The 20,990-nt window shown below is 45.4% G+C and overlaps 1 protein-coding gene across 1 annotated transcript; it reads right to left on the bottom strand.

Moving 5' to 3' along the window:
• Positions 1–1,064: 1,064 nt before the first annotated feature.
• Positions 1,065–20,678, bottom strand: LOC116938791 (aldo-keto reductase family 1 member B7-like). Its single transcript, XM_032946419.2, has 10 exons — positions 20,499–20,678; positions 9,511–9,678; positions 8,457–8,573; positions 7,638–7,715; positions 6,371–6,487; positions 5,057–5,163; positions 4,820–4,937; positions 3,874–3,957; positions 3,348–3,436; positions 1,065–1,363 (listed from the first exon to the last, which is right to left on the bottom strand). The coding sequence occupies exons 1-10, from the start codon at positions 20,574–20,576 to the stop codon at positions 1,312–1,314; spliced, it is 1,008 nt and encodes a 335-aa protein (XP_032802310.1). The 5' UTR covers positions 20,577–20,678; the 3' UTR covers positions 1,065–1,311.
• Positions 20,679–20,990: the final 312 nt, after the last annotated feature.

Genomic DNA, 20,990 nt, shown 5'->3' with positions numbered 1-20,990 from the left:
CTAGCCTACGGTGACGGCAAAATGATGATTCCTGGCCGGTGAGGACAAAGGAATTGGTCATCTCTGTCGGTGGCCTTGAACCAGTGGTGGAAAATCTACTTGCCCAAGGGGTCTGTGGCTTTAGAAGACTATTGCTGACTTTTCACAATTAAACTTTATGGGAGGATGGGCACGTTTGACTTGGACTAAAAATGAGAAAAACGTTAAATGCAGAACATCAACGACATTATATGCATGTGATGTTGGGACATTTTCAGATCAAGATTTTATCACCCCTAAAGGCACTGTTCTGCATTGTGGCTTGGAGCGTGGTGCTTTGTCGTGTATCGGAGAGATGGAAGTGCAGTTTTTACTCGTAGGAACCTCCTGGTTACACCAGCTCACAGGGGATTATTGTGTCCGTCCGTCCGTCGTGCATCCAAAAATGGGAGGGGTGGGGCTGGGTGGAGAGGGGAGGGTGGGGAGGGGCTGGGTGGGGAGGGGCTGGGTGGGGAGGGGCTGGGTGGGGAGGGGAAGGTGTTGAGGGGCTAGGTGGGGAGGGTGAGGAGGGGAGGGTGGAGAGGGTGGGAAGGGGCTGGGTGGGGAGGGTGGGGCTGGGTGGGGGGTGGGAGGGGTGGGGCTGGGAGGGGCTGGTCACCCCGTGGTGCCCTTATAAAACTCAACGTTTAACCTACTCACGCCGGCTTGTGCCCGCCCTCACAGTCGGGCATATTTGCGGAATACACCACGTGGTGCCGCCGTTGACCCTGGCCATTGACCGAGCAACCCAACGTTCCTACCAGCTCCCTCCGCAGGAGAATGTGTTTCCTTCTAAATTCAGAGCCCCCTGCTGGATATGTTGGTGAATAAAACATTCCTGCTGAAAACCGAGCTAATTCCAAGGACGGCTATTATATTGCAAAAACATGTACATATTTGACCAAAACCATAGGCAGAAAAAAATATATCCTCAAAATTATGGTATTTGTTATTGTTAGATATCAGTCAAAACAAGAACAGAATCGGTCAGCTGTGCTGCATTACATTGTTTTCAAAGCACTGCCTTATAGAAGACACAGAGACAATTAATATTCAATGTTGTTTTATTGTATCACATTAACGTCCATTGAATTATTTTGCGATTACACTTCAGCATAACACCAACGCTGTGTATAAAAGCGTAATTTCGTAAAAAAAAATTACCGCCACACTTTGCAAAGCGCTAAAAGCTCATGCTGTGCACATTTAATTGCTGCAAAACACTGTCCCTATCTATTACAAAACTCAATTGGCATCAGCTGAGAGCGCCTCTGAAGTTGGGATGTATGTCCATCAGCGCGATGGGTAGTCATCGTTCACTGGGAAGTATTTGTGATCCTTCAATCTGTAAAGAACAGGGAGTGCAACTGGTCACGGACACTCACGATTATTGCAAACATGACTCTTTACTTTGCATGTCGGAGGACACACGAGTACGATAGGTCATCTTCTTTGGTTCTTTCGGTAAAGTCACGTAGAATGAGAATAAAATAATAAAATTAAACAATACAATTCTCACGACGTTTTCGGCCACAACACAAGCGGCCTTCTTCAGGTGAAGGAACAAAAAACTGTCGGGACGACAGAGCTCCGATACGATAGGTGAGTTCTCCACTGTTATTCTAATTATTTTGTGATGCTACGTTGCCAGTGGTGCACAAGCACAATTACTACTTTAATAGCCCAGAAATGTGTGTCCCGCACATGACGTCACTCCACATGCCACACCCCCACCCCCCACGTCATTAATAATAAAATGATCATGAGCGGGTGGATTTTTAAAGTGACGGTCAAAAATAAATCTACGTGACGTCACTGCAAAAGAGGACACCCCCCACCCCGTCATAACTATAATAAGCAAGACATTTTTTAACGCAATTTCGCTTTAAATTTGACGTTTCTTTATTGAAAGTTAATCAAATTAATAATTCTACGCAGACGTTTCTTTACAGAAAGTGACGGTATAAAATAAATATACGCAGCACAGTGCTCCATCCGTACGTGACGTCACTGCCAAAAGAGGCCCCTCCCCCCTCCTCGTTAATAATCATGAGCGGGTGGATTTTAAATACTCCCGCAGGTCGAGCGGAAATGCAATTTTTACGCAAATTCTGTGTGTCTCAGTATAAAATTTTGATTTAAAGCTTTCGTGACTGCAGTAATTCATATTCTTAGCTCTTTCGGTAAAGTCACGTTGAAGTGAAACAATAAAATAATAAAATATATATAAAACAATAACAAAAATTCTCACTACGTTTCGACCATAACACAAACGGTCATCATCAGATGTGAAAAACCAACGGCAAGAAACATTTTAAAGAAGTGTCGGTTTGCATTAATTTATTTATTTTAAAACGTTAGCACCACGGACAGCGATTTGGCAGTTTATTTAGAAGGACTAGTTCATCTATGTTCTGAAACGAGGAGGGGGGAGACGAAAAATTAATGTATGCTGTCTGAAAGCCACCGTAAGCGTGGCTTTCAGACAGCATACAAAACCATCACCTTGTATTGCGTTATATTTCTAAGTTCACTAGGTTTGTTTTCGAGCTGATGACGACTGCTTGTGTTGCAATCGAAACGTCGTGTTCTATTATTTTATTTATTTTATTTCTACGTGACTTTACCGAAAGAACCAAAGAGTTAATTCCTGCAGTTACGAAAGCTTCAAATCAAGTTTGAACCTTATTAACATCGTCCTCATCTTCCGTCAAAAAAATATTCCGAAGCAGAAGATTAGTGCTGCATACAACTGCATTTGCACAATGTTATTTGTAATTTTCAACCTTACCCCATGCATCGATAGTTAAACATTTTTACGTGTCATTTTAGTGAGGGACTGTGTGCTGTCCTCTTAGTGTTGTCTGGTGAATGTTTTGCTGTAATTTTGCTGTCCCCTTTTTCCACCTGATGACGATCGCTTGTGTTGCGATCGAAACGTCGTAGTTTTTTCGTTTATTTTATATATATAAAAAAAGTTTTACCTATCTACGTGACTTTACCGAAAATTCTCAAATCGCACGAATTCCTGCAGTCACAAAAGCTTTAAGTCAAGTGTTCTGTATTGTTTGTTGCCGGGAACTTTCTGAACCACCCCTACTGGACATCTGTGCAAAAGCGCTTCATAGCTCATCGGATTTCTCCAGGATAAATAAAGATTCTGAATATTTTTTAACTTTGTTCTATCCATAAGCAGGGCTCGTATGATGTACCTGTAGTGATCGTTATACGGCGCAATTACAGGACAGTGCTAGTTTCAAACTTTTTAAACATACGATTCAGCTACATCTGTTACAAGTGTATCATATATCAACAATGCAGCTGCTTACTTGGTGAAGAGCGAATTGGCCAAAGACCAGCCTCGGTCTAGCTGTGCCAGCTTTTTCAAGTCCTCTTCATCCAGAGAGAAATCAAAGACCTGGCACAGGGGTGAAGATTATGGAACGCTAACAACGAGCGATTCGAGATTCAACGAGCTCAATTATCAAGGCTGCATAGAACAGAAAGCCCAATCTAGTTATCCCAGAGTTTGTTTATTCCAGGGGCCTGAGCTGGAAACATGGGAAGTTCAAGAATACAATACAATATTCAGGGGTGAGGAAGATTTCCAAACACTCCAGCGATCCACGTGTAGATATTGTCGCTGGAAGTTTACAGGTGGCACTTGAAAAACGGTTGACTCAAGATGAATACAGTTTTTAGGAGTAACATCTGACTTTGCACTGAAATAAATTTAATATGGGATTACAAGGGCGTGCCTTTGCGGATGTTATTGCGGTAATACACCAACGGCACTTTCAGAGCATTGCTTGCAGCGCGTGCACATGTACACATATGTACTTCACTTCACAATACCTTGCTGTTTTGGATAATGTTGGCTGGTGTGACGCTCTTTGGAATGACGACGATATTGTTCTCAATATGGTAACGGAGCAGTATCTGTTGGCACAAGACAAGTATAGCGACTGTAAGAAAAACTCAGCATCACGCAGATAGACACCCCCATTATCTCTGAAATGTGGACGAAAATGAGCTCACTTTGGGATCTCACCGCATGACTGGGCGGTGCCACCAATGGCGATGAAAATTTCCCCATGCTCGTTAGAGCAGAGAGACGTGTTGGCTTTTATTTTAACTGAATATACACTAATTCCTCGTTACGCACGTTTGTGGCACACGGTGCTAACAAACCGGAAACAACGTTGAGTATGATGTTCCAAACTGCTACTTTGTCTGCTCCTGCATATTTGAAATTGCAACTCTCATCTTTTCTGTAATAATGATCTGTATTTGTTTTTGGTTTTGCAAGTGGTTCTATACTAAGGATGCTTGACTATCACATGCTAGTGAAGGGCCTAATCAGCCTTTAATCCCATTTTGGTAAATACAATGAGTATAACATAGCAATAGTTTTTGAGAAGTATTTTTTTTTTTATCAAAGACTGACCCGTGACATGAATTTTGGAATTTAAAATACTGAATAGGACTACAAAGGAGCAGAGCATCACCTCGGTTATGTATCTCCACTCTCAAGTGTGGAGATATTTTGACATTGTTATGGTTTTGTTGGTTCTAGCTGTGATGTCAAGTATTCTTTCTGCCCAATTTCTGGCATTGGCCATGACCTTTTAATCATTCCCAATACATACATTTTACGACGCCAAATGAGACCTTATTTAGAGATATGCATTATACGGCAAGAGTGTTGACGACAATGACGCATGATTAAAATGGTGAGGTTTTTTTTGTTGTTATGGCGACTGATGATGACAGAACATGAAACTAAATCATCCCACGTCACCTGCCCACTGCTCTTGCCATGCTTCTTAGCGATGTCGGCAACCACTGGATCTTGCAGAAGATTTCCAGGATCTTTGTCCAGTTTCACGTTGTCGTTTGAGCTCTTCGCCGCAGCCAAACTGCATGGTCAAATGAACAGGTTCAAACGAAGCAATCAAAAAGAGAGCAATAGCATAGATGGAACCCATATTCGGCGTGCAATTGAGAATTCTAGGGAATATGATCAACCGAGTCTCACCTGGGACGGTCGGGTGAGCCAAAGGGGCTGTAAGCCGTGAGCACTATGCCCTGTGACTTGCAAAACTGGACCAGCTTTGGTTGTGCATTGTATGGATGCAGCTCCACCTGCCACATATAACAAAAACAAAGATCCCCCATAAAGCGTGTGACAGACTGTTGGGGCAAGTGCGGTTAGCGAGCACCTATGAAGGCCGACGCAGCACGAGGGGGTGGGTGGCCAAGACGACGCCCAGCTGCCTTCGTATCCCCAGTGGCGACGTTTACTCATTGTACCAGGTACTCATTTGAGGCTGAGTCGACCTAGGGGGAGGCCCGTGACCGGTTCAGATAATCGTCACCGGTGTTTGCCGTGAGCAGGAATCAAACTAGGTTCGCGGTGGTTCGTAGCGCAGCGCACGATTCACTCCACTACCGCTCCCCACCACCTTCTACATGAACACACTTGTACACACGTGCGCAAAAGCACGATGGGAGAGCAGTTGTAGCCCCCCCCCGCCCCCTAACCTACTCTACGAATCCCCAAGGCTCAGAGCTGCCAAACCATAGATTGGAGCCCTGTGTCCTATGGGGGGGGGGAAAGAGAGAAGTCTGTACATTGATGCAGAGAGATGAAGTCACACGGAGAAAGACAGTTGGAGAGAATGAGATACATTAAAAACTTCGAGACAAGTGGAGGTATGAAGAGACACAGGGACACACACACACACATATGGAGAGCGACATCAAGAAAGACGTGGAGATATACAGAAAATGGAGAAAGACACTGAGATATGGAGATAAATGCACAGAAAAACAGAGACACGCAAACAGGAGCACAGAGAGCGACACGGAGATACAGATGCATAGAGAGGCACGGCAATGTATGAAGGCACAGAAAAATGTTGAACGTGAAAGAGAGAAACAGAGAAATACGTACACACACAAAACACAAAGAACACACGATTACTCCAGTTCTCCCCATGTATGTAAACTTCTTGTGCTCATACAACGCACACATACTGTGATATTCTCCCATCACATGAGGATATTACACAGTGACCTGATCAATACAAATGACATGTCCCAACATGATTTGAGATGCCCTGAACCAGTGATCAGCAGCTTAAGACCCCTCTACCTCATTTTCCCTCGTCCGACGTCCTCACAGCACAGACGACACCAACCATATGTTGTTGGCGAGGTGTATATGCAGCGTCCAGTCATTTGCATTCACAAATTTCGTGCCTCCGATTAGCACGATTGGCTACGTACAGTGCAAAAGAAGTTGAACATACGCGCGTGACAACTTGTGTTCACCCACACAACTGCGCACCTGATTGACGACAGGCTTGATCGAAGCAGAGGACAGCAGTCGATTGAGCTGCGGGATATTGAAGTTGGAGACGCCAAGAGACTTGACCAGCCCTTCTTTCACCAGGTCCTCCATTGCCTGAGAGAATCGGAATTACCACCGCTTGATTGTTAAAACTCAACGGCATTTATAATTAATTTTCATCATTTGTTACAAACGCTCACAGGTGCTTACGTATGTTGAACTTCTTTCGCACCAAACATAGCCAAGCGTGCTAACTGAAAGTGCGGTGGGAGGAGGACAAGCTAAACACACACAAAAAAGTTCTAAATAAATTATTTTTAAAATCTAGATTCAAAAGTACACAGCTCCAGTGGCTTCCTAATTCCATATGGCCACATAAACTCTTTTAAAAGTGCACGATGCTGTGACGGTCTTTGTTCGATGGCTAGCCAAAGTAGATGCATGTCCTCTGCGTCAAGTCGGATGCAATTTATTAAACATATTTTCACCTTGATTGTTGTTACCCTTACTCTTACTGAAGGTGTTGAAGACACCAACTTCAGAGGAAAGCGCGATGAAACAATATGTATACCGTAAAGCGCATTGTATATGGTGTTACATAAAGCTACTTCATGGCAAATTTAAATAAAATGCGTAAAGTTTATATGACCAAATCTCCCACAATGCGCCGATCCTTTGAGATATCAGAAGCTAAGCTGTGCTAATCCTGCAGTGTACTTAACTGGGTGCCCGCTGGCCACACATTCGTTGAGATATGCCTTCCATCTTCTTTGTTTTTTTCGATAAAGTCACGTAGAATGAGAATAAAATAATAAATTAATAAAGTAAAATAACACAATAAGAAATAATTTATTATTTTATTCTCATTCTACGTGACTTTACCGAAAGAACCAAAGAAGATGAATCCTTGCAGTCACGAAAGCTTTAAATCGAAATATGCCTTCCAGTGCCACGATGTGTACTGCAGGTGGCAGTGCAGCAACATTCATTGTTATACTAAACCCAAATGCTCCCCCACCTACAACTTCCACAAACGGCAGTAGAAAACCATGGTCAAACATCACCCATGACCCGAGCCAGTGCATTGACAAAATGGCCATGCATGTGCACGTACTTGAAGGGTTGCTTGGAGCTGCCTTACGCATACAAAGTGGTGTTACATTCATTTTAAGGAACATGAGAGCCCATGTATAGAAGGCGTTTGCAGGATAATCATGCTGTTGTATTTATATTTGTTGAGAAAGCACAGAGCATCACTTGTCACCTTCCAGGTGTCCAGGTAATCAACATCCGAGCAGAGAAGCCTGCCGTCCATTGTGGGATATAATTCCTCTCCCACATTCTGAAATGGGAAAAAGTCACGGTCAAAATGATACAGCACCATAACATATGCCTCGAGGTAAATGAATGCACAGCTCATTTATCCAAGTAGCATCAAATATACCTGTTCCGTGTTCAGTCTTCACAGTTTTTTTAATGAATATTTGAAATCGTAAACGCTTAATTGTTGTTTCGTGTCAAGCTCTTTGGCTTTATTTTTGAAAGAGAATTCAAATTAAATGTATTCATATTTTAAGAGATACTGGGAAGCAGACACATTTTCCCAGTTAAACTATTTTATTTGACAGCAAACACAACCCATGTTTGTAAAGGACAGGTTATGAATGGTTTTACAGTGGTTATTAAAAAAAATATGCCAATGTCCATGAATTGAAAAGAAATTATAAATACAATGCAACAATGAAAAAATGTTAACAAATAAAAAAAATGTACAATATATTACTTAATTATAAATTGTCGCTGTGTAGGACCGGTATTATTTGTCAACAATTTAGTTGCATTAACGTAAATATGTTGGCTCTTGCAATCAATCCTCCAAGGTCTACTCTTAGTTTCCCACCATTTGCCTTTTGGTCTTTCCTTGGTTACTGATCACTCAAATACCCATCTCCTCTCATCGCAACTTCATCTTCACGGTTGAATATACAGGATACGTTTTCTACTCTAAGCATTGTCCGTATGAATTTATATTGTCAGTGTATATACAGCGAAATATGAATGTAATAAGTTATTGATGCAACACCTGATAGCCCATGGGGGAATGCATGAGATAGAGATCCAGGTAATCAAGCCCCAGGTCGGTCAGTGTCTTCATAAAACACTGCTTCACGTCGGCAGGGGCATGAAACTTGCCCCAGAGCTGCTCACAGTCAACACACAAGCACAGTAACAGTTATAGGCTGATCTCACAATTCACTAAAATTTCACACAACAGAATTAGTAGAGGTGGCTGGATAGGGTTTGGGGATTATATATGTAAGAGCCCTGAGCTGGTACCATTGAGTTCCTGGGTTTCATTATGGGGGGCCACTTGTGATCAAACCAAGTTCTAAAATGTAGGGAATTTGTGGTATCAGCCAAGTGACCAGATAATAACATCATATTAAATGTGGTTCTTCACTCAATGCAACATATTATAGTTCTGAGAAATATAAATGTTGGGGTGATTGCCAGCCATTAAACATCTCTTTACAAGGCATGTAACATGTGTCCCTAGTGTGTGTAAGAGCTTTGTGAAGCACATTAGAAGTAGTTTTTTAATGCAATATTTCAAGGCGATTTTCTGACACACGGATATCCAAATATAAATTAATGTAACCTGTGACAAAATGCCAATAGTATATTGGGAATACAATTGCAATCAAAATGGAGATCCAAACAAGAGGAACAGCTCCAGAGAAGGGCTGACCTCCCATTGAGTGAAGGTCAACCGGCATTTTATTATAAATCCTTATATGATTGCATGAAGGGGGCACTCGATCAAGATGAAAGATAAAGGGTAGGCAGGGGTGAGTCTCTTGGGGATTTTTGAGGCAGGGTGATTTTGTAGTTGATTCGTGATTGTATTTGGGATCAGTCAAGGAACCCAATGAAATAGCAGATACGTGGTTTAATTTAAAGGTGTAAATGAAAAGTTTGTCAGTGGATTTCTAAACAATTTGGAGTTAGAAGGCGACGGGCCCAAATTCATATAGGAACTTGTTTTTCCTATTGATGGTCAAGTCTGTCATTCAGCATAAATATAGACAATGGACTTGGAACTTTATGGTAAATGTAATACAGTACAGGATGCACACCTTGCTGACAATGAACAGCTGGCCTCGGGAGACGATGCCCTTGGCAATGCAGGCACGTACACCCGCCCCAACCTCATCCTCATTTTGGTAGACGTAGGCTCCATCCACGTGTCGATACCCCGCCTCAATAGCCGCCTCTACGGCCTTGCAGACCTGCTGTGGCTTGGACTGGTGATGGAAACACAGCACAAAGCGGATATGAAACACTGCAGTGTTAGGTTTGGCTTTAAGTATGTAAAATATGAAGACCCCTACTCTGTGCCTATCAGCAGGGGCGGAGCCAGGGGGGGGGGGGTGACAGGGGTCACATTCTGCGTGTAAGTGTACGACACTCGGTCTGGCGGACTCCGTGCAACTGCATTGTCAGAGCGTGTCGCCAACCGATGGCGTCTAGTTCAACAGCCTGACTCTCTAATCATTCTTGAAATTAACATTTGTTGAATGTCACCCCGGCCTGAAATCCTGGCTCCGCCCCTGCGCTATCAGTGTGTGTCTCTCCATATCTGTAACAGTTTTTTCACTGTTTATCTCCATATCAAGAAATTTCCCATGGCCCTACTACCCGTGGTATTCACGGCAACTGTAGGGTTTGTGAAAAAAACTATTGTCTGTGGCCCTATTGCTATTATTCACAATCTTAAACAGAATGCATAGCGATTCCGCTTCCTAATACTCGCGTTTCTTTCTCAGATAGCCCAAGTGGTAAAAAAAACATGGTCACAGAATAAAAACATTCAGATGATTCTTGGACACCATACTTTATGGTTTATGATATCAACACCACCTTTGTAAACATCTATTAGATTATGGGGGCTTTCTTTTGATTAAATAATTGAACAGATAATTATACAATTACCGGACTATACATTAGTTATTCAATAAAAAATCAATCTTGATTTGAAGCTTTCATGACCGCAGGAATCTATACTCTTTGGTTCTTTCGGTAAAGTCACGTAGGTAGAAAAATAAAATAAAAAATAATATATCACGACGTTTCGATCGCAAGCCAAGCGGTCGTCCTCAGGCGGGAAAAATAATCCAGCAGTGGAACTGCTGAACCAGGAAGAACACAAAAAAATAATCAACATTCACTTTCTGATCAAGCTAGAAAATACTGTACACATATTCATGATTGTACATTAAATGTGGTACAGTATTCGAGACATGAGCAATTGTTAATCATGCTTGGCCGGTCTTGAACGAGCAATTATGAGATTAGGGTCGGAGATGGGTTAGCACTTGCCCGGGCAGCATTTTTACCCAGCACACATTTCGACTGAACTCTTATTGATTTAGTCAACTGTTTTCCTTAATTTTACCTCAAGGTTAAAAAAATAATACCTACCTGAAGATAACATTCTGCAAGTCATACCTTTAGGAATAAAGCATGTAAATAAGTTACAGTGTAGTACATGTTGACTAAATGGTTAACTCATCTGATAAGCACCATCTTCTTCACTACAGCGAAACCCAGTCCTCACTTTTGAATGGGATTGAGACACACCTTTACATTCAAACAAATCAGTTTTATTATTTTACACTTGAACTTATTCAATCGACTTGCACAAGCTGTACGTGTGTATACATTCTGTCTCATTCTCTCTTTATCTCTGTCTAGCTCTAGGGGTCGGCTCTTTGGCTGCGTAAAGATACATTATGAGACCTCCTTTGCCAGTAACAAGATATAGTAATAGGGTTTTACCCTTTTAGCTGGCACAAAAACTGACACCTTTATACAAGGGATCATGTTTGCAATAACCACAACACAAGCAGTCAAAATGCAAACAAAAAGAGACAACTCTGATAATGATATGCACTGTCCTTGAATTTGATTGGTCCACACCCGAGACGGCTTTTCTTAGAGCCTAGTCTCCACTGGTGTTGGACCAGATGACACCTAAAAAGGGTAAAAAACCTATTACTATATTTTGCTACTGGCAAAGGAGGTCTCATAATGTAAAGGCTTACCCCGAGCTTTCAATACTCTGATAGTGTGCTGTTTTTGAGTTGTACGCCTTACGGTGTCATCTGGTCCAACACCAGTGGAGACTAGGCTCTAAGAAAAGCCGTCTCGGGTGTGGACCAATCAAATTCAAGGACAGTGCATATCATTATCAGAGTTGTCTCTTTTTGTTTGCATTTTGACTGCTTGTGTTGTGGTTGCCGACCCTTGATCTAAAGGTGTCAGTTTTTGTGCCAGCTAAATGCGTAAAGATAATTTAGTAAATCTTGCAGGGAATGGGTCACTGTGGAATGTCCTGGTGACAACAAAATGTACAACAGTCAAAATGTGTTGTTAAAAAATAACTAAGAGGGGGGGGGAACGAAATAGACGCAGTTTATTACATCACGCATTTAGTTTATTTAAGTCAGAATGTGTGTTGTCATCTGTCGTAAACCTGCTGTGTTTGTGTAGATGCGGCTCTCGAACTATTTTGGTCAAAGACGAAAAAACAAAAGAACGTCTCCTCTTCTTTCAAAGGTTGCCGACCCTTGATCTAAGCCGGTGTCTGTGTGTCTCTGTATCTCTCGTGTCTTTGCATCTCTGTCTCTCCCCCAATTGCTAAGAGCCCCACTCATTGTTGAGGCAGTTCTGGCTCCTGCTGTCGTACACACAGGCAATTGCACAACCTTGACCACCACCACAGCTTATAATGCCAACAACATCACCACTACAACCTATACCCCCAACACCAAAGCCATGCAACCTTGGGCAAATGTTGACCTTGCACGTTGACCCAACGTTGCATGTTTACTGTGGGATGATTGTGATTGTATAGGAGAAGTGATTTATTGCGCAATGTCACATGCGACCGCTATCCAAACCACAGATTGATTAATTACCTAGAAATGAAAAGCGGTCGTTGCGTGAGTTGGCATTATTGTAGGGAGTGTGTAGGTGTGGGAACAATGCATATTTGTTTAAGGCTAAATGGACAGTCTTGAATTGTGCAACTGTAGTGGGAACGGGTCAAAATGTTTATTCTTTATCAAGATACTGTACAGAGTTTTCAACGTTATATACAGCAAGTGAATAACTAATTCTGCATAGCGCATTCATAATTGCAACACATTCACAAACAATTGTTGATTTTGAAACAAAAATGTGTCGCTGTTTACGAAATTACTGGCTGTCGCCCGAGACTTGGATCCACCACGCCCGGCCGCCTTTGTCTCCCCAGTGGCGATGTTCACACAGCACACCAGTTACTCGTTTGAGGCTGAGTTGACCTAGGGGAGGCCCAGGACCGGTTGAAATAATCGTCACCGGTGGTGGTGGCTGTGAGTGGGAATCGAACTCGGATCGCCGGGTTCGTAGCGTGGCGCGCTAACCACTACACTACAATACGTTACGCTTCCACACACAACAACAACCGCCATTCGCCACTAAGTGGCGGTGACGTCACCACGACGCTTGTGCCAGGCCATGTGCACCTTGAGGCCACGTGAAGTGTCGAACGCCCGCTGGCAGGAGGTCACGGGGCAGACCCAGGTGCCACGGGTCGACTGAGATGACTGGCTGATGCACCACCTGTGCCCCCTACTGTGCCAACCTGCTATGCTTTAGCCACCCGGCGCTCCGCTCGTTGTTGTGAGCATCGCTCCTCCGCCCTCCGTTGTTGTTGGAGGGCGACTGCCTCCAACTGCCAAATAGCGTCCTTCATGAGCCTCCTCCACAGAGGCTGATCTTGACACCGCTGGTACCAGTCATCGGCAAGTCCACTCAGCTCCACGTCCTCCTGTACCACATCACTCCATCTCTTCTCTAGCCCGTGCCGCGCCCGGTTAGCCCCCTCGATCCGGCCGAACAAAAGCTGTTTCGGCATGCGGTGGCTGGGCATGCGGGCTACATGACCCAGCCAACGCAGCCTTGCCTGCCGGAGGAGCTCACCGATGGGACCTTGCCAGATCTTTCAAGAATTTGTGAGCTCCTCACACAATCCAGCCTGGTTAAACCCAGGATGGATCGTAGGCAGGCTAGCCTAAATGTTTCTAACCGGCGAAGATGTTCCATTAGGGGGGTCCACGTTTCGCAAGCGTAGAGAAGGGAGGGAATGACCGTGGCCGAGAAGACCTGAAGCTTAGTGTGGAGCGACAGACCAGGTAGCTTCCACACAGCGTTACACAACCGATGAAAAGACATTGCCGCTCGACTGATTCGGAGTGAGACCTCTGCTGTTAAACTGGAGCTGGTCATAAGCACACTGCCAAGGTATGGGAAACTCTCCACTCTCTCCACAACTGCCCCATCACCGATTGGGAGTTTTGGGGGTGGAGTGTCCGATGGTACAAAATACCCAGGCAGGTGCTTAGTTTTGGTGGGGCTGATGGTAAGGCCACATCTCTTAGTGGCACGCTCCAGTCCCAGCAGCAGCGTCTCCAACTCCTCCTCTGAATGAGCAGCTATTATCAAATCATCGCCATACATAACGTGGTTGAGCAATAGGGAGCCATCCCTTGACCGCACCCGGGCATCGATCAGCCTCCCATTATATATGTACCATATGGAGATTCCCCCGGTACAGCTATTGAAGGCTTCACGAACTACGTGGTCAAAATATATGTTAAATAATGTGGGAGCCAGAGGACATCCCTGTCGCACCCCAAGGTGTACAGGGAATGGCTCTGACTCCCGGCCACGTAGTTTGACCCGGGCCCACTCACCATCATGAAGATCCTTAATGATCGTGAGCAGAGGGTCAGGGACTGCAAAAGCACGAAGAACAACCCAGAGCCCAGGCCTACTGATGGTATCATAGGCCTTGACCAGGTCAAAAAAGCAGAGATGTAGGTCTTGCTGGATTCCCTACACCTCTGCTGTAGCAGACGGACAGAAAATATGGCATCTGTACAGGACCGCCCTTTCCTGAAACCGCATTGGGGCTCCGCAAGCCTCTCCTCAGCGTGCCTGGCAAGGCGATGTTGAATAATCCTTGCCAGGACCTTTCCCGACACACTGAGGAGTGAGATGCCCCTGTAGTTGTTACAGTCTGTGCGGTCCCCCTTCTTAAAGAGGGGGACCACCAGGGCATCCTTCCAATCCTGCAGAACCCGTCCAGTGGTCCAGATTGTTGTTATGATGTCATATAGGACAGTCTGTGCACAAACGCCACCCTCCCTCAGCATTTGGCTTGGGAGATCGTCTCTACCCGGTGCCTTTCCTGGTCTCAGACTACGGATCGCCTCAGCACTTCCTCAACAGATGGCACCTCAGCCAGCCACTCACAGGGGGTGACTTCTTCCAATATTTGAGGCACTGCAGCCTCAGCAGGGTCATCCCCACTTTGTGCCACGATGTTTTCCTGGCTGAGGGATTTCCCCTCCCCTAGGACCTCAAAGAAATGCTCAGCAAATCTGCAAACCTGTTCCTGGGGGTCGGAGATTGGATCACCGTTTTTTCCCCTAATGATGGTAATAGGTGTGGCGCTGCAGGTTACTTTTTTGATGGAGATAAATAGAGATTTGTGATCACGGGCCACTGAGGCAGACTCCATCTCCTCAGCAACCCGCGACCACCACCCATCCTTGCAGCGCCTCACGGCTCTCCGAACGTCCGAGCGAAGGCTGCGGTAAGCCTCCTCATTTTCTGACGTGGGATTCTGTAGCCGATGGCAGTGGGCCTGTCGCTTTTTCTCAACCATCCTGGGGAGGTCTGGACCGCGTACCCAAAGCAGCCATTGCAGCTGTATGAGTCACAGTCCTAAACCTCGCTCATTTACCCTCGACATCAGGAGGAATGGGGGACGATGCCAACCCCAGCCGCAAGCGATGATGAAATTCTCGCTTGCAACTTTCATCAGATAACTGAGACCAGGCCACTTTAGGTTGGAATGGGGTCCTGGGTGTACACCCACCACCGGAGTGGAAGAATGGCAGCTGCATCATATAGATGACTAGTCGATGGTCAGAGGGCAGATCAGCTCCACGGTAGGTCCTGGTGTCAAGGACATGGGCTCGCACCCGCTGGTCCATCACTATGTAGTCCAGCAGATGTTCTTGCTTGGACCCGGCATGCATCCATGATGTTGTGTGGATGCGCCGATGCCGGAACAGCGTGTTGGTAATTACAAGCCCATCGGCTGCACAAAAATCTAGCAGCCTCCTACCATTGTTATTGCGCTGATCTGCCCCATGCCCTCCAATCACTCCAGACCAGGTGCCAGCATCATGACCAACTCGGGCATTGAAGTCACCCAACAAGATGACTCTATCCCGAGGGGCCACTTTAGCCAGCACCTGTGACAGGAGGTCATAGAAGGCATCTGACTCATCGGCTTTGCCTGCATCCCTCCACGGATGTTCGTCTTCGGTGAGGGCATAAGTAACCATGACCACCACTCCTCACCTCCGGTTGATGGGAAGGCGAGCCCAAAGTAGCCTGGGGCTTACAGCTTCCCACACCTCACCGCCACGCTCCCACGCCCCCTTCATTCTTTTGTTCAAAAGAAGAGCCACACCCTGTTGTTTGGCAGTCTGCTGCCCCAAGTAGAGGACTGTCCACCCCTCATGGTGGCAGGAGCCAGAACCGGTCCACCGGACCTCCTGAATGCCACAGAGATCCAGGCGGTACCGGTCCAGCTCCCAACAGAGGAGTGGCAGCCTCTCCTCCGCAGTGAGCGTTCGAACATTCCACGTGGCCATCCGTAGTGGCTTTTCGTTGTTTCTGGAGGAGCCCTGAGGGTAGAGATTCAATCTCCTGGCTCCGCCAATTGGGGTTTGGCCAGGAGACGTCATAGACGGCTGTCCCCCCGGGGCCTCTGGCACAAGCTTAGTAGTTAAAGTTTGTATTCGTAGTTTAGTGGTAATTAATTGAAGGTGGAGGGGTTACCAGCCCCTCGCACCCGTCCAGAGCCCCCGTTTATCCACTGTGGTGGACACAGACGCCATGAGGGGAGGAGCCAATCGGAATTGGATCTCCCCCCACAGCACTGTCCACGACAGAGTTGGCCGTCCGGCACCGCGAGGAGGTAGGGGGTTGTTTTGCCACACACACAGACACACACACAGACAGACACACACACACACAGACACACACACAGACAGACACATACACAGCGCGCTAACCACTACACTACAATGCGTTACGCTTCCACACACACACAGACACACACACAGACACATACACAGACACACACACAGACACACACACAGCCACAGACAGACACATACACAGTGCGCTAACCACTACACTACAATGCGTTACGCTTCCACACACACACAGACACACACACAGACACACATACAGACACATACACAGCGCGCTAACCACTACACTACAATGCGTTGCGCTTCCACACACACACACAGACACACACACAGACAGACACACAGACAGACACACAGACACAGACAGACACACACACAGACACACAGACACACACACAGACACACACACAGACACACAAACACACAGACACACACACAGCGCGCTAACCACTACAATGCGTCAAGCTTCCACATGCGCGTGCCACGTGACAGATTTGACGTCACAGCTCACTTGCCGTGCAAAAAATATATGCATTATTGAGCTCGCCCGCCCCCCCCAAAAAAACTAAAAGTGTATTTTTATAATTTTTGCATGGTGTACAGTTTGGAAAGTACCCACATGTCAAATTTCCAGTTTGTTGCATTTGGGGAAGTACGCTAAACATTTTGAACAGACACACATAATCACAACTTTGCCTTTTATATATGGAGATGTCACGCAACTAGCGGTGACGATGTGTGACGAGGGGGGGGGGGGGTGAGAAATGTGACGTCACATCAAAATGCGCAACTTTAAATAAATATAGACAGCACGTTCTATTTAATTAAATAGACTTTTAATACATCTTTTCTCATACAACATCAGAGTGCAGCGGCACATTAAATATGCACTACAACGACAATAGTTTAAAGCGATTTGAAGCATGTTTTATTTGGGGGATGGGGGGGGGGGCAGAGCTTTGTGACGTCATATTTGAGGGGGGGGGTCTGACTTTTTGTGACGCCGTGTGACGATGGGGGGGGGGGTCAAAAATCGTCCAAAATCGCGTGACGTCATTTATGGACGGCCCCTAACCCACCAATTGGTGCGAGGCCCTAGCTTTGCGCCACTAAACCTATGCCGATGTAGTGGAGTAGGAAGGTGTGCTGGGGAAAACTGCGCGATTGTATTGATCACACGGACAGTGTGGGGTTTATCTGGGGTCAGCCTGAGGCGACGGCGGAAACAGTGGGGTCGTGTTAGGACAGCCAGGTGAAGAGGCTGGGGTGATGACGTAACGGTCGGGCCAATTAAGCCAGAAGGGCTGTGATTGGTTGGTGCTGTTGCTGGGGCCGAGGAGGCGTCGAGGTGTCTGCAAAAAGGCAGGTGGTTGAAGACGCGAGGCGTGCGGAGGCACGCGGACCAATTAATTAGCGATAATGATAATGGGGATACATTGGGGGGAGACAGAGAGAGAGATTGGAGTTGGGAGCTGTGCGGTGAAGACGTGGAGTTCGGAAACAGAGTTTAGAAGAGAGTTGGAGCATGGTGATAGCGAAGCAAGACGAAGCAGTTAGCAGTGGAGTGAGCATAGTGATAGCGAAGCTGAAGCAAGACGGAGCAGTTAGCAGTGGAGAGAGCATAGTGATAGCGAAGCTGAAGAAGACGGAGCAGTTAGCAGTGGAGAGAGCGTAGTAATAGAGGAGCTGGAGACGAGGTGTGCGGAGACAGAGAAGCGAGATTGGGTTTCGCTGTGTTGAAGAAAGACCAAAAGTTGTTAGTGTAAAGTTCAACCACTACACCGCAAGAATGTCAAACTCGTGCAACGGGAGTTATTTCACCATACCTAGTCGACGAGGCTGGTTGGTGGAGTGTGTTTAAAGGTGGAGCGCTTTGACATTGGGACAAAGTACACATCGGCAATGGATTTCGCTGCACTGTCTTCTGACAACGTCGTCGCCCATCCAAACACTATCCCAGGCTAAAAAAATATACGATACAAAGAAAACTAAGTTGCACGATTGATTGCTTGGTCTAGCTACGTGTGGCTGTCCCGTACAATGATCTCTCATTACAGTACTGTACTGTTTCTGTTGTGTTTCATACTCAATTATTGAGCTAGGAATGATCGACATTCAAATTGTAACGAGTCGTTTATTTTCACACATACAGGAGAAGATTTTCATTCGAAATGTGTTTTTTTTTGTCCAATAGGAAGACTACAACATATTAAACTACCGACCCGATCATAAGCAAGTCCAGCTACAAGTCTTTTTGCAGTTTGTACAACAGCTCAAAACTGCTTTAAATCTACCTCGCAAGATTATTATCCGGACACTGCATAGTTTGGCTATCAACCATCATTCTGTTTGTGGTACACACCTCCAACCACTGTGTCGAGATTGTTACCTACCTCGCCTGGTATACAGATTGCTGCGCATAGGTTCGATCCCGTCCCTAACGCCTGTATATTTGGAGTGGCGTGGATTTTTTTTTATTTATCCGGGTCCTCCGGTTTTTCCCTCCACATTTAGAAGCAACGTGCGTTTAGAGTTATTTGGCTGCTGTACATTTCCACGTGATGATAAGCCACTTCGTTAAGCAATCATTTGTGGCCAGGTCGCTTCTGAAAAATAGCTGTATAGCTCAATGGGCCTTACCTGATTAACAAAAATATATATTTTAGTTATTCGTAGACTTGCCCCAATTGACCTCTCACACAAAACTGTAATTACATCATCGAGCTTGGAGAGTTGTTGGGCTGACACAACAAAGACGGTCACTGCGCCCTTCGGTTGTGCATCTGCGGCCGTCTGGAACGCTCTTCCTTCCGATATTAGGAAGCCACTGGAGCTATGCTTTTTAAATCAGCTAGATTGGAAACCGAATTTCTTTAGAACTGCTTTTTTGCGTTTAGTTTGACGTCCTCCCCCCACACTTCCGATTAGCACAGTTGGCTACGTATGGTGCGAAAGAAGTTCAACATACATATCACCCAGTCAAATGCCTAGATATAGGAGATATAGGAGGATCATGATCAAATGGACAACTTTGCCACAGTGATGGGAATGCAATTACATGTTAAGTACAGACTTATAAAACCCACACTTATGAAACCTGTTAAAAGATAAATGCACAGTTATTACAATAACTTTTCAGTAAATACGTCTTTCAAATCCTACTATATACAGTATAACATCTGTACACTATGCTTCTCATTTTATGAGCTGTAGAAAAAAAACGTGTTGTTAAATTTAATATATAGTTACAGCAGAGCCACGCATTCGCAACTAATCGAAACACAAGAATATTCACGATATCTGACAACCATTGCACACACTGGCGGAGCCAATTGTGGGGGTGGGGTGGCACGTGTCCCCACAATGATCCGATCGAAATCCCGAATTTCGATCGGATCATTGTGGTTTATTAGTAATAAATCAGCATTTTGGGACCCCCACTACCACTGTGTAGCATATTATTACGTGCCAGGGACTGTATGAGATGATATGACAATTGTCTGAGTCCATAATTGGCAATAAGTAACGGCAAAGCAGTTATAAGTGACTCAGAATTGTGCGCAGTTGCGTCTACAGTCCACGACTTCCCTGAAGGCATCGACACCTTCAGCGAGCGCGATGCCGATCACACAACGCGGTTCAAATTTGACCCTCGATCGATGTCTGCGCCATCGCCGCACACGCGTCGAATAGAAAGCAAGGGACAAGTCCTTACTTATTACTAACAACTCCTATCTATCATTTTTAATTGCTGGAGAGGTTGCCCCCTCCCTACCTGAAAATCCTGGCTCCGCCATTGATTGTACAGCACGTACATGTGTGGAGTGCATCTTTTCCTGCCCATTCGATGCACTTTTCATCTTTTCCTGCCCATTCGATGCACTTTTCATCTTTTCCTGCCCATTCGATGCACTTTTCATCTTTTTACATACACTTTTATTTAATGCAGGTTCTGACGATGGGTGCAAATAATCGAGTGTGTGGGGTGCAGTGTGATGTACCTTCCATGTGCCCAGGCCAAGCAGAGGCATTTTGTGACCATCGGAAAGGGTCACTGCTGCTGTCGAGATGTCTGCCATTGTTGTAAATTCACGTGGAAACTAAACTGGCTGCGTGGTCAAGCCTGGCTATTTATCTTCTCTACCCAAAACACTTGCCCCAGCCCAGCCGACGTGGGCAGACCCAACCCTCCTACCACTTTTGTGCTCACGGCAGACTGAGGAATGAGACCGATTATGTTTTGCTTTAAAAGGGTGTGGTTTATGATTCAAAATTGAACCAAGAGAATGATAGTCTAAATCTTCTACTTTATATGGGCATGTTACTGCTAGGTTTATGTAAGACAAGTGCTATGAATACACCCATGATTAAAGGTGAAATACATCACCTCGTCACATGCATTAGATACCCTCGAATTATGGGATTTGTAAGGGTGTTTTTTTCCGTGTTCTTCATCTCGTCTTGACTGCTTTAGGTGAGAAGAGGTATTAAGT

The sequence above is a fragment of the Petromyzon marinus genome, chromosome 4 (genome assembly GCF_048934315.1).
Source record: "Petromyzon marinus isolate PM22_M1 ecotype Great Lakes invasive population chromosome 4, UKy_Petmar_22M1.pri1.0, whole genome shotgun sequence".
NCBI lineage: Eukaryota > Metazoa > Chordata > Hyperoartia > Petromyzontiformes > Petromyzontidae > Petromyzon > Petromyzon marinus.
This window is presented reverse-complemented; position numbering and strand designations above follow the sequence as displayed.